The sequence below is a fragment of the Homalodisca vitripennis genome, chromosome 4, assembly GCF_021130785.1.
Source record: "Homalodisca vitripennis isolate AUS2020 chromosome 4, UT_GWSS_2.1, whole genome shotgun sequence".
Taxonomy (NCBI): Eukaryota; Metazoa; Arthropoda; class Insecta; order Hemiptera; family Cicadellidae; genus Homalodisca; species Homalodisca vitripennis.
In genome coordinates this window covers 1388101-1402283 of record NC_060210.1, presented here as the reverse complement: position 1 = coordinate 1402283, position 14183 = coordinate 1388101, and the positions used below count along the sequence as shown (strand labels likewise).

Below are 14183 nucleotides of genomic sequence, written 5' to 3'. Positions count from 1 at the left end.
ATCCTGTTACCATAGTATAGTCACCAGATGTATTTTTGCTATATTGTATTGTTATTGGTTAAATCCGTTTGTTATTACTCTGTCCCTAGCTTTACTTTTGTTATGATCCAGTGCAACTGCATATTATCTCATGTATTGCCGACGAACATCATAGCTTGTTTGTTTTTTCCTTGTTGGTAGCTAGTTTGTACAGTTTGGTTGCAAACCTAGTGCACAAATGCAAATTAGACTGATAACATGTCACTGCCATTTCCACAGTTATTAATTTTGACTCAGCTGACAGTGACAGCAGCATTGTTTGCTTTTGCATATTTCTTTTTCTGTCATTGCCATCTAACATATACATGCTATATCCTGGTTTAAATGGTTCATTTAACCGTATTTCTTAAATAAATGTATAATTAGTTGAAAAAATAACAGGATTTTGGACATTTTCCATTGTTATTTGTTACAATCAAACAAACCTCCTCTAACAAATTCACACACACCATGACACTAAGGTCTAGGACCAAAACATGGTACCAAAAGCGGCTTGCCTTGACCCCTTCCCCGTCATGGCCATCGCCTTCCCCTCATTGTTTCAGATGTCCCTACATTGTGCCGAAGAAAGAGCCGGCCTTCATTTTCTTGTTAGTATCCCACTTTAGCCTGTACTAGTGTAATATGTGATTGTGATTCTCGTACTCGTGACTTGTGCTAGGGACTTGCATTCTGTGCAGTGACAACACCTGGACTGGACTCTAAGCTAGCTTTCTAGTAGTTTGAACCCTTTCCTGTTCTTCTTTTCTTCCCTTTCTTCTTTGTTTTTGTATATTTTAATACCTCCCCCCACCTGACGAAGAGGATAGATTTAAATACTCGAAACGTTGCGTTATACCTTTTTGTAACACAAAAGATAGCAAATTGTGCGAAATATCTGTATCATTTGAAACTTTCCATCGGTTTAAACAGAGTATAATAACTTACTATCGAAGCATTACCGGACGTAGCATTGAAGGCGGTTTCCATATTCGTACTTAATATGGTGTCGGACGTTGTACATAATAAATTCATATTGCACTTCAATTTTTTTTTTTATTTTTATTAAACCATGTTTATGAAAACTGTCTAAATACCTGAACCTTTGATTGTTTTAGTTACAAATAACAAAAATCCATTGTCCGGGGAATTATTTTAGTTATTTATGAGGTATCTCACAAGGACTTTTCCACCTAACTTTTATTGCTACCGTTCAAATATTTAGTAACTCATCTCTTACTCCACAGAGGGCAGTCCGAGCGCTAACTTTTTCCATTATTCAATGAATAGTATTGTACGAGTTCCCTCGTGTTAAACTAATACAATAAATAGTAAGCAGTTCTCATATTATAATAAATAATAATATCCAAACTTAAACATTTAGAATTCTTTTGGAAGAAATCCATACTTACTCCGCTAGATGGGATACCCTAGCGGCCTATTCTGGCCAATGACGCAGTGTAGCCGGTACAACGGTTATCGCAAGATAGCCAGATCAAACAACGTCAAGCGTGGCTGCTGCTTGATGGGTGATCGCTGAGCGATCCTGTCATTGCAAGCAGCTCACCTGCACGGCCGTTGGTGATGGTTCAGTGTGTTGGAGAGGGCATAGCCCTAACTTCTCTTTGTAAAATAAGGCATCTTTACTTTATTGATTCTGATTTATATCGTTTCGTCTTTGCAAATATACATACACACATACAAATGTGATTGCTTTCCGGTGCTTGTTCACTAAATGTTAAAATACCCTTTATATAATAATAAATATAACTAGTAATATCCGATAGGAATAGTATCCTCCATTACTACTAGAAATCAATCGTCCGCTTGTTATCTCAGGTTTTAATCTCAGTGTGTAGCCTTTGAACCGTGAAAGCGCCCGGCCCTCTGTTGTTTTCTGTTAGCTACCGTAAACATACCGTGCCTCAATGCACAGGAAGTGAATTTCGAGTGTTTAACGTGCTCATAGTCTCAGTGTATTTTATTATGTTAGAATTTATACAATTTTTTCAAATATTGTAATAAATATATACTATTCCAATTTCATTACAAGCCCACAAAACCTTTTTTCAGTGATGGAATACATTTCTAAGGTATATAAAATCTAATATTTCCCCATATAAGTAATTATTTTCAGTAGGACATTTACAGTTGTTGCACAAGGCAAGGAGCGGGAGACGTAATATTAAATACCTTTTCCGCTCTCTTCTACCATTTGCATTAAATTTAGCCTAACATTTATATGCATATTTGATAAGAAAAGATATTTACAGTTTTCCAGACGTATTATATCCTTACAAGTTGTTACTTTTCTGTGTAATAGAAATAGAAAAATATTTCCAATGCATGGAGTGATAGAGTATTGTTTTTCCATACAGATGCCATTAGTAATTAATTTATATACGAGTAGTATATTTGCCTTTACTAATTTTAGTAACTTGTTAATCACTGTACACTTTTTACCGATTTTTTTCAATTAAAACCTCCAGTGTTCTTACCTGGACAAACTATGTCCGCAACAATAATTACAAGAAGGATTGAAATAAAAAGTGTTATTAATTTCACAAACTTTTCGCTAATACGAAAGAATACGGCTTTCTCGTCTTTTTAAGATCCCAATTAGATGCCATATTAAAATTTTGAGGATCATGGTAGTTATTATTTTTAAACGTAATTCTTCATGATATCTCTTAGGTGTAACCCTCACTAAAAATAAGGAAACAGATGATTACATTTTAGTTTAAACTGCATAAGATTCTTTCATGAGAGATTTCACATCTAAACCATTTTTTATCATACCGGGGCAAACCAGTGTATGATAATGGCAGGCGTACGCCTTCCATTCTATAATACGTTTTTAATTATTACAAAAATAATTTCATAATACAATATATGTATAAAATTTACCATACTTTACATATTAAATTTTAAATTATGGTTTCTTAGTAAATTACTATATAAGAGAAAGGTTATTTAGAAAATTATAATAACATGAGGTCAATTTAGAACTCGAGAATAAAGTAAATAATTAATTAAGTTTAATTTTAATTTTAACCAATCAATCAATGACATGAGAACACTCAATATGCCTATGATGAATAATCAACATGCCGCTAATTAGAATTATAACAAGCAAACAGTGCACTGGACCAAATACATCCAATGTTTGAAAATATATGTATTTGTTAGCAATTTCTGTTCTTATCAGGGGAGTATGAACAATCCTCTACACGAACGTATTTCTTATGCCGTACAAATATTTGTATTCAGTTGGACTTTCAAGTGCAAACTCTCAGAAACGATTAATATAATTGAAAAAGCTGTAATCTTATCATGCATATAATTTTGTTTCAAATTCTGATTGGTCCAGGTAACATAGTCTCTTCTTTAAACTAAAACTACGTGCCTTTAGGTATGTTCATCCGGGAGAAGATAGGACTTTCTCTTTAATTTTCCATAACATTGAAATCAATCCCTTTGCATAAAAGCTAATTAACTTTCAAACTTTATAAAACTTTTCATTTTTATCCTAGAAAATATGTTTTATATATAATACACCTTAATGACCTTATTATTACATTTTTATTATGCTTCAATCACAATAACGATTATTTTTTATTTTGGAAGCATATTGACCTTACAAATTTTCTTTTTACCATTTCTTCAATCTTGGAACTATTTACCTAAATCTTAGATGAATAACTCACTATTTATTTTAATTTCATAATGAACGGTCTTTACAGTTCCTTTATAGTACATTTCCAAATTAATAATTATTTAATTGCATATGAAAGTATAATAGATCATTTTCATTACTATCTAGGCTGTGGTCGAAGGATTTAGGGCCCTTGAATTAGCCCTGTTTTGAGAGTTTCACTGAGGATCTGTCTACGGTTTCGCTAAATAATGTAGCACAGTACACAGCTGTCCGAATTTACAGTTTGAGTGAGAATACCTTTTCATTTAGGTATTGGTAGTAGTTTTAAATTTGCAAAATTTACGTTTTTAACATATTAAAAATTAAAATGATACCATTCACTGTAGTTTATTTTATAATAATCATGATTTAATTTGGTAGACCTACAGATTCTTTACCATGATATTTTGAAAGATTGGTGGTATCAAATGAATGTAATGAACAACAAATGGATGCCGATTGTGTCTGTAGCAGCAACCCAGAAAATTCAGATTTATCGTTTGAGCCGTGGTATGAGGTAAAACTATCAGTTGTCATATGATTATTTTGCTTTGATTTGCATTTTTGAGGTAAAACAAAGAGACTGATTTTTATATGGATATTTATAAAAAAACCGAGCTTTAAATTGAGGCAATGAAGAGACCTATATCCAAAGTCGACATACAATCGCGTATGTGTTAATCCAGGATTTATGCACAATTGGGTGGTCTAGGGTTCTGTTGTATGAGTGGTAAATATGCATAAACATATAGACAAATTCATGCTTTTCTTTCGCTAATTCGATGTCGGTATGTATTTCACATATTATTATTTACATTGTCAGATATAACAGAGACGTTTACTTTGGAGTCGATACTTCGTAGAAAAAAGTCAATAATGCTTCAACTTTATTTTTTTATTTTATAAGATTAAACTAAAGTTGAATTAAAGACAGAAGGGTATTGGAACGAGCTCGACCGAAGACAGCCGAACTGCCTCACGAAGGCTCGCCCTACCGCTCCACCAATCACAGCCGAGCACTTTCCTTTTCGACGGAGGCAGCGTTGTCACGTCTCCTCTGTTGTAGCTGTCATCCGGTAGGTATCAGCTGGGTGATGCGCAGTAGCAAACCGTGCTTCATTACGTCATTGGTTGTTGGTTATGTATGTTGTTTCGTGTAGTTTTATAGCGCTTCTGTGTGTTCGTGGCCAAGTGTTTAAACAGTCTTTTTCAAGACTAAACCTTATTTGAAAGACAAGTGTACGCACGTACTTTCTAGTGTTAACTTTTGTGACAGACATTATTTAATTACTGTTAATTCCGTACCATGTCTCAGTGCACTGAAACAGTGATAAAAAAACGCGGTAGGCCCCGCACTCGCGTGATAAGTGTGCCTTACACCAAGGTTGGAGAAAAAGGCGTTCCATTGCGTGTTTAATCTCAGGAGTTCGTTTGTCGAGTGAGAGACTACTTCCAGCGAGAGAAAATTAACAAAGGACCGATACTTCCAGTAGAAAATGTTATCGAAAGAACTGCTGCGGCTTTGGAGATAGGAAAAAATACAGTTGTGAGAATAGGAAAGGAGAAAAAACAAAGTGAACAGAGTGGCTTGAAACTGAACACTCCCGATAAGAAATATTCGAGGTTTAAGCCTGTTACGGAGCTGGACGCCTTTCAAAAAGATGCCATCCGCCGCCATGTCTACGGATTCTTCGTAAGAAGAGAGTATCCCACAGTAAGGAAGCTACAAGTAAGTCTTGCAGAAGCAGATCTTTTTCGTGGAAGCAAATCATCTGTTGCCATTATATTGAAGAGATTGGGTTTCAAACACAAAGAATTTGGCAGCCGTAAAATATTAATGGAAAGAGGAGACATCATTGCTTGGAGGTGCAGATTTCTTAGAGAAGTAAAAGATTTAAATTTTGAGGAAATAGTTTGGCTTGATGAAACTTGGGTAAATTCTGGGCACTGTAAAACATTGGACGGACTGATGATTCTGTTGAAGGTACGTTTCCTGTTCCCGTTGGAAAAAGGGGGAGGATAATTTCTTCAAAGTTGAACCAAATTGATTCATGACAAAGATATATATGTTTTATATTCTACACAGTTATATTAAAGTAATTAATTCGTTAGGCCACTATATATACCTAATATTATTAATAGTAGTAAGTCATAATCTTATATTAATTTTATCTCACCGCGAAAACGGTATTACTAATTTGCGTACGTAAGATGAGATTACAATTTGCATGTATTAAATGCATTGCCTGTTTGACTTACTTGTATTATAAACATTTACTAATTGACCTGTTACTACATTGTTAATCTGCTCATTTGGAAACTGTCTCCTAATCTGCCCAAAGCCTAGAGGATGACGTAAAACACGGAACCCATATTGTGAAACAAAACACGCCTTTGCTTTTACAGCACCTTGTGTAGGTAATGCAGTGAAGTAGGAGCTACTATTATTTTACTTCCACTTGCAATTACTTCAACGTTACGTGTCATACTGCTTAATCATATTTACAGTTCTGAGAAATGAATATGACATAAAATATTACCAGCAAACAAATATGGATATGATTTTAGTACATCTATAGCTCCTAACACCGAATATTATACATATCAAACAAACTTTTTTTAAATTACTATGAAATTTCGATCAATTTCTCAAGTTATAGATAATGGATGTGAATCTATAGAACTATTAATTAAATTTACTTAAACTGAGAAGTTATATTTTTATCATAGAATCTTCTTCAAAACATAAGCTTTCAGAAAATATGACATCGTTTTATTTTTCTATCATAGAAGTATAGTTTTGTGAATTTCGATAGAATAAACATGATATGAGCAAAATTTCGTTAGCAAAAACAACTGACTTTAGATTAATAAATATTGATAATACGAATTAATAATTCAGACATAGTTTTTATTAAATAGAGCTACATAGCAGTTTAGAGTTTTATTTCAATTTATTTTAAAAAATACATCAGTTTTCACTTATGCAGGCTCTGGCTCGCATTGCTCCAACATGCTCCAACAATCACGCTATGCCTTAGCGGTTCTCTGCTGCAACCTGGATCCTATTCCAAACTTTCTCTTCATTACATACAGGTTTTGCGTACATCTCAGACTTAAGGAATCTTGCAGGTCCTTCTCTGCCTATCCAAATATATAGTATATATGGATAGTTAGCATTTAGCCAATTCCGGACGTCAATAGCAAAGTGAGGAGGAAGGCCATCTTGTTTATAAACATTATCTTGGTGGTTTATAGGATCGAACACACCCAACATTTGAGGCCGATTTTTTTTGCAAAAAGTTAAGTTACTTAACTCTAGTAAAACTTCCCTTAAAATATGAGCTCCAAAAACAATCGCTAATCGCACCTGCCCAATTAACACTAAATTTTTTCTGAAACGACTGCTCTCTTGCACCTATTGCATTATCTGTAGCCTATCCCACAAGTGCTTGTTGTGAACGTAAAATAATCGTTTGCCTGTTTGTGCGATTTTGTTCGAAAAACTTGTATTATGCAATGTAAATATTTGATCAATAGTGACAAAAATCTTGTCCAAGGCATAATCATTAGGTTTAAGGCCGTGCACTATGTAAAATTATAAGGGCAGAATTTATTCTTGTGTAAAATTGTAATTTTACTCACACCGATGTCACCTGCAAGATCCCTGCTACTAATCTCCGGGTCTTGTCTAACTCTGTGCAATATTTTTTCTTCCATGTTCATCTCACTCCGCTCCTTGAGCACAGATCCACGTTCTACCACACGCAGATTCAGCCTTGTATATACTTTCAGAATTTGAAATATCTCGTCCCCTCATAGAATATGTAAATCCCTCTGGGAGCCCAGACTGGCAGTCTGTATGATGATAATATTTTCTTGAAATACTCCTATATTATACATGCATTCCGTCTAACCTCTTTGGGGGATGTTATTCTCTAGAAGTTTGTTGCATCCAAGAGCTCTAATCTTCATAATATTTTAACTTTCTCTGTTTTGGAGTTCTTCCGGTCTTAGTTAATTTTTACGTCTATAAGTTGTCGTGTCCTCTATAAAAGTGGAAAATCATGTGGTTGGAAAATCATGACCGCTAAAATATTTTAAGATCTGAAAATTTTTAGTGTTGTGTATAGTAACATTTATGTTTTAAATATATAAAAAGTAATTTCTATATAATTTTTATACATTATTTTTCGGTACTGAGGCTATGATTCCTTTTTAAAAATTGCCCTTTTTCAACAACATTTATAGTGATTATTCAGAATTCGTTTTAAGAAAGCCGTAATAATAATATACTATTTAAAGATTTGTAACGCAACCCTACAAAAATGTTTACATATTATACATTTACCTAATACATGACTTATAAATAATATAATAATAATTAATAATATTATATATAAAGATATATACAGGGTGATTCAAAACTAAACGGCAAATCTCTCAAGAACTTATTCTATAGCTAAAAACAAGTAAAAAAGTTCATATAACCATATGCCCGGAAACGCTTCGTTAGCGAGTTACGCCTAGCGAAAGATTTCGCCCGGATTTCAGAACCCTTGGTGAAGTCAGGCCGTATAAAAATGGTAAAGGTAGTTACAAAGATATAAATACGATTGTTTTTTATGTTTTTATATCTGACAAATTTATTAAAATTCGTCCCAGAGCTGTAAATGCAATACTTTCAGAGATATCTTACGTAAAACACAAGAATTGGTGCAAAGAAATAACACATTTTTGTGTTTAACGTAAGATTACTTCCATATCCATTATATATTTATATGTGTGTGTATGTATGTATATATATATAATTGTGTGTATTACTAGAAATTGAATTTAACTTATCATAAAGTTCCTCGCCCTATAATGTATGACAAGAATTTATATTGTTAATTTTAAATTATTGTTCTGTATTTATAAGGCCAAAGAAAATCATTTTCTTTGGCCTAAACCGGTACAGATACAGATATATCCCAAGTTATTAATGACGATTTAAAAGATTTAATTTACCTTCCATCTACAAATTGTAAAAACAAAAATGTTTTTAAATGAAACTTAATGTTACCTGTTTAACACATTTTAATAATTTCATTGTTGTAAATCCAACAGTAATGAAGTATATAAGTTTCAGACAAAATATTTGTCTACCCTCTGTTTATACTTACTTTCACACATTCTAATGCAGACTAGATAAGCGTATTACCCTCTTAGCCTTTTGTTTTAATTGTTTATAAATCTATAGGTTGCAGGATGGGAATAATTAATTTAATTTTAAAGAAAATATAGCCTGGTTTCGTTTTACAGCGATTAAAAATCACAGCCGATATAAAGACTACGAGATTCATTAAAGCACAGTTTATGCAACACAGATGAAAGAATGAACAAAAATATTTTAAAACAACTAACAAATCTAATCATGTACAAAATTATGTGGTATTGATCATAAGTTTACGTAATTTAGCGCTTTCAAAATGTTTTAACCTGATAAATAATGTGCACTTATTTAGGAAAACTTCAAAGCGCAACCTATAGAATTTATTTCAAAGGAATGTACATTCAAGATGCAGTAGTCTGTTAGTATTCAAAGAGTGTGGTACAATAGAACAGAGTGTCGTCATGAGATGACGGAGACAGAGACAAACAGCTTCAATCTCTCGACAACCGGAGATAAAGGTTAAATATACAACCTGTCTTGTCTCCCTCCACGCTTGCAACACTTCCATCAACCTGACACTCTGCAGCTTTTACAAGTTAGGGTTAAGTTACAGTGACAAGTTTTGTAGACCAATAACAAGTACCAAATTTGAAATCTTGTCTATTATGTTTATACTATTTTGTAACGAAAGATGAAGAAGGCTTGTTAAGAATAAATTGCATAGGTATTATTACTAATTGCTTCTTAGAAATTGTAAATGATTTATTACTATGTTCATTTATTTCGTTCCAAATTGAATTAATAAGTACTTTTCCATAGACTTGCTAGAATTTACGTTGAACCAAATTTTGTATAAAAGTATATTTTATAAAGTTTTAATACGACTGCAGATGGTCTTTCAATACAAATGCTATGTTTAAAATCTGTTGCATCCCAAGGTTAAAGTGTTACAGAAATTTAAGTATTACAATTTAACTGATCAGTCTATGTAAATATAAGTGTATTGATATTTACATGCTAGGTTTTCCATGATTAATATTGTACATAATTCCGTTAATCGAGATTTTACCAATAATAATAAGCACACCAATCACTTCATCATAAAAGTCTAAGACCGTTTAGAAAACGTTTATTGTAAATACAACCATATAATAAACAATTTTAAAATTATGAAGTGGCCTTTTTGAATGGAAGTGATCAAAACTTTATATGCTTTGACTGAAACAACGAGAAATATCTCTCGTAATTGAAAACTCGAATACGGCATTCAGATTACTTAATCTATTTGGTCTTTCGGTGGAACGCAATTACATTCGTTCGTTATATGAGTAAAAGTACAATAAGTGGAGGTTTATAGACGCCTTTGTACGATCTAAAATTAACGAAATCCAAAAGTATTACTAAAATTACAGAGAAATCTTAATTGTAAAAGAAGCACACACTGAGAGTATAAGGTGTTATTTTATCTATTGGAAAATTATTAAAATAATATTATTCTCTTGCATAGTAAGAAATTAATAACATTTAAAATTATAATTATTAATTAACTAATGACTTTTCAGTCCGTATTATCTGTAGTTAGTGGTTATTGCAGACATATTTGGGCCTGTACTGTTTATTTTAGTCACGTTTAATTACTATTAAAGGCGTGCTTTAGTGAGCATGGAGTTGACACTCGAGAGGGTTTTTGTTATTCCTGACTTGTGTATGTCACAACGCTTTGATATAATTTCTTTATTTTAAACTAGATTTGAGTAAGGAGTGATTGTTGCTAGCTTAATCATTGACCTAAAGAAGAGATAAGATTGCAGATCTCAAAAAATTGTTGTTACATATAACTCCTGAATGATGCGAAATGTTCCATAAAACCTGTTTCCATCATGCTACCTATATTTTTCAGTGATGTACACTTTTATAGGTTTTGCAGTTATTCCTCCAGAGTTTTCGACAGTATCCAAGTTTATTTCCCTGTTATGATGATAGTGATGCACTTTTACTATCATAACTAATATAAAGTTAATATCACAAAATAAGATTACTGTGTACAGAACAAAAATGTTTACAAAAGCAAACTTTCTGCAGTTACCGGACGTTTTGTAGGAACAGACAAAGTAACCGGTTTAGTGAAGAGTTACGGAAATGTTAACGGATGATCAATCAAAGTGGTTTGCTTTATCCAGCAAACTGAAATCACTGTTGCGGCCTGTTTGAACATTCAGTTGCTCATTGTTCACAGTTTCATTTATTGTTAGTTAAGCACGATTTAATTGGTATAGTAATTAAAATGTTGCCAAATGATTCAATTAAATGGTTCAAATGGTTCAAAGTATACCTTACCTTGATGTGTATATTTAGTACTAAGTTAAGGTTTTTAAGAGCTTACACTCGCATATCGTCCGTTTATTAGTAAGAAATATTTAAAAAGTACTACAGCCTGGCAAAAATATAGATGTCGATTGTACATATATATGAAAATGCTAGACATTCATATATTTTATCGTCACTTTTCCATTTTGTAAGAATTTTTCATGCCCTTAGTACCCATCAACGTTTAATTCAGCTGATAAAACGCTAAGAAGTACCACCACATCACCATATATTCAATACTTCTACCTAGGTTCCGCGATTTATCTGAAAATGTGTGTTATAATAATTTATTTATAAAACATTAGTACTCACTGTTGATGCTCTATTTAGCCTTTTCCAATAAAACAAAAATAGACAATACTTCACATTCAAACCTGTCTAAAACTCATCCCAATAAGCAAGCCCAAGAATATGGGTTATATTTTTCAGGAAGTTTAAGTAGAATATTAAGTCAGACGGATGGAAAGTACTGGAAAATTATGGATTAATCAACGGTTCAAACCGTTTGAATATGAAGAAATAGTTAATAGCAGCAGTTCAAATTTTTTTTGTAAGCAAATAAATTACATTCAAATGATATTGTAACGTTAATAAGCAACGAGATATTAGTATATGACATTATAGGTGTAATAAAAAGATGATTATAGTAGGATGGCACTATATTGTTAATAAGGAACACTCGCACCTTACCAGAATATAAGGACGAAAGTATACCTTACCAGGAATATATGTTATTAGAATATAATGATATTAAAACATTTTTAAAGAGCAAGGTGATACCAGAAGAATAGCGCAATATAGTCAATAAGTAAAGTGCCTGTGACTACAATGGCCCAAAAAAAAAGAAATACAATAAGGATTTCAATACTTTCAATTAATCTTGTTATTAATATTAACACGATATTCAACATCTTCTTCTCTTAACACAATAGTCATTAAGCTTATGAAACAAACCTTTCATACAAAGTTATTATTTATGTAACAAGAAATTAGTTAGATAACTAAATTAAGGAATATATTTGATTTAACACTTTGTGGAAAAAAAAAATATATATATATTGTATATATATATATATATATATATATATATATATATATATTGTATATATATATATATATATATTGTATATATATATATATATATATATATATATATATACATATATACAGGGTGATTCAAAACTAAACGGCGATCTCTCGAGAGCTTATTCTATAGCTAAAAACAAGTAAAAAAGTTCATATAACCATATGCCCGGAAACGCTTCGTTAGCGAGTTACGCCTAGCGAAAGATTTCGCCCGGATTTCAGAACCCTTGGTGAAGTCAGGCCGTATAAAAATGGTAAAGGTAGTTACAAAGATACAAATACGATTGTTTTTTATGTTTTTATATCTTAGAAATTTATTAAAATTCGTCCCAGAGCTGTAAATGCAATACTTTCAGAGATATCTTACGTAAAACACAAGAATTGGTGCAAAGAAATAACACATTTTTGTGTTTAACGTAAGATTACTTCCATAAACGTTAAATAAAGGTCATTTTTTTCTTAAACATATTTTTAGAACATTTAATTCTGAAAAGATTCATGTGAATTACTTAGGAAAAAAATTAATAATAGGTATTGAAATTTAGCTTTATTTAAAAATAAAACAGACGCACAAAAATGCATATTCTTATCTGCATAAAATATTAACTAATGTTTAGGTTGTGAGTAACAGCTGATCATTTATTCTAGACTGAACATTAACATAAAATGTATTTACCTTTATAAAACTGTAATAATCACCTATAATAGTTGCTCAAAGTGTCCTCCGTTGTTAGCAATGCACGTTTTCGCACGACGAATCCACTCTTTTCTAGCGCGTTTCATAACGTTTGGAGCATTCTTGATAGTTTCTGCCGCCTCTGTAATGCGATTACGTAACTCCTCTATGGTGTTAATCCGTTTTGAATAAACAATTGACTTCATCCAACCCCATAAGAAAAAGTCTGCTGGCGTGAGGTCAGGAGAACGTGGTGGCCATTTTACTGGTCCATTTCGACCAATCCATTGTCTACCGTATGTATCATTTAAATAGTTTTTCACATCATTAGAAAAATGTGGAGGTGCTCCGTCGTGCATAAACCATGCATTTATTCTGTTTTGAACAGGAATATCTTCCAAGAGGGTAGGCAGGTTTGTTCTTAAAAAATTTAAGTACGCTACTCCATTAAGTCGATTAGGGAGGAAAAATGGACCAATAAAATTATCACCCAGAACACCAAGCCATACATTGACTGAAAATGTATGTTGAAAATGCCTCGTCGCAGTTTCATGTAGGTTGTCGTACGCCCAAGTATGGGTATTACGAAAATTTACAATTCCATTTCTAGTAAAACAAGATTCATCAGTAACGAGAATACGCCGAAGAAAATACTGATGTCGTAAACAATTTCTTCTTAACCAGCGGCAGAACATCTTCCTTTTATTAAGATCTTGCGGTAATATGTCTTGAAAACGTGTTATATGGAATGGGCACAACTGTGCTTCATGAAGTGTCCGCCATACGCTTGACTGGCAAATATTTAACTGACGTGATAATCGTCTGGTGCTTGTGGTTGGTGATAATTCTACAGCATTTATTATTGCTTGTTCATTATTATAGTTCCTTGCGCTACGTTGACGACCAGTATCTATTCGCTTCGGTTTAAAGCTACCAGTTTCTCTAAGTCGTCTCTCCACAGCTTCAAATGTTGTGCGATCAGGTGTTCTTCGATGTGGAAAAGTATCACGATATTCCTGAACTGCAACTAAACCATTCTTGTTAACTTTGCCGTAAATCAGTATCATGTCCGTATACTCTTCAAACGAATACATACCATTTACATTATCTGCCATTATTTACTAAGATAATTACATACACTTTTATAAAAATATTTAATAAAATATTTTAAAAATAAATATTTA

At 32.4% G+C, this 14183-nt stretch overlaps 1 protein-coding gene across 1 annotated transcript in view; it reads left to right on the top strand.

Annotated features, from left to right (window-relative positions):
* The first annotated feature begins 515 nt into the window (after positions 1-515).
* LOC124361553 overlaps positions 516-14183 on the top strand; it is a 148509-nt gene continuing 134841 nt past the window's right edge. The window contains exons 1-3 of the mRNA XM_046815614.1: positions 516-633; positions 4646-4791; positions 5139-5581. Of these exons, the coding sequence (XP_046671570.1) occupies positions 516-633; positions 4646-4791; positions 5139-5581 (707 nt within the window). The remainder of the gene's footprint in view (positions 634-4645; positions 4792-5138; positions 5582-14183) is intronic.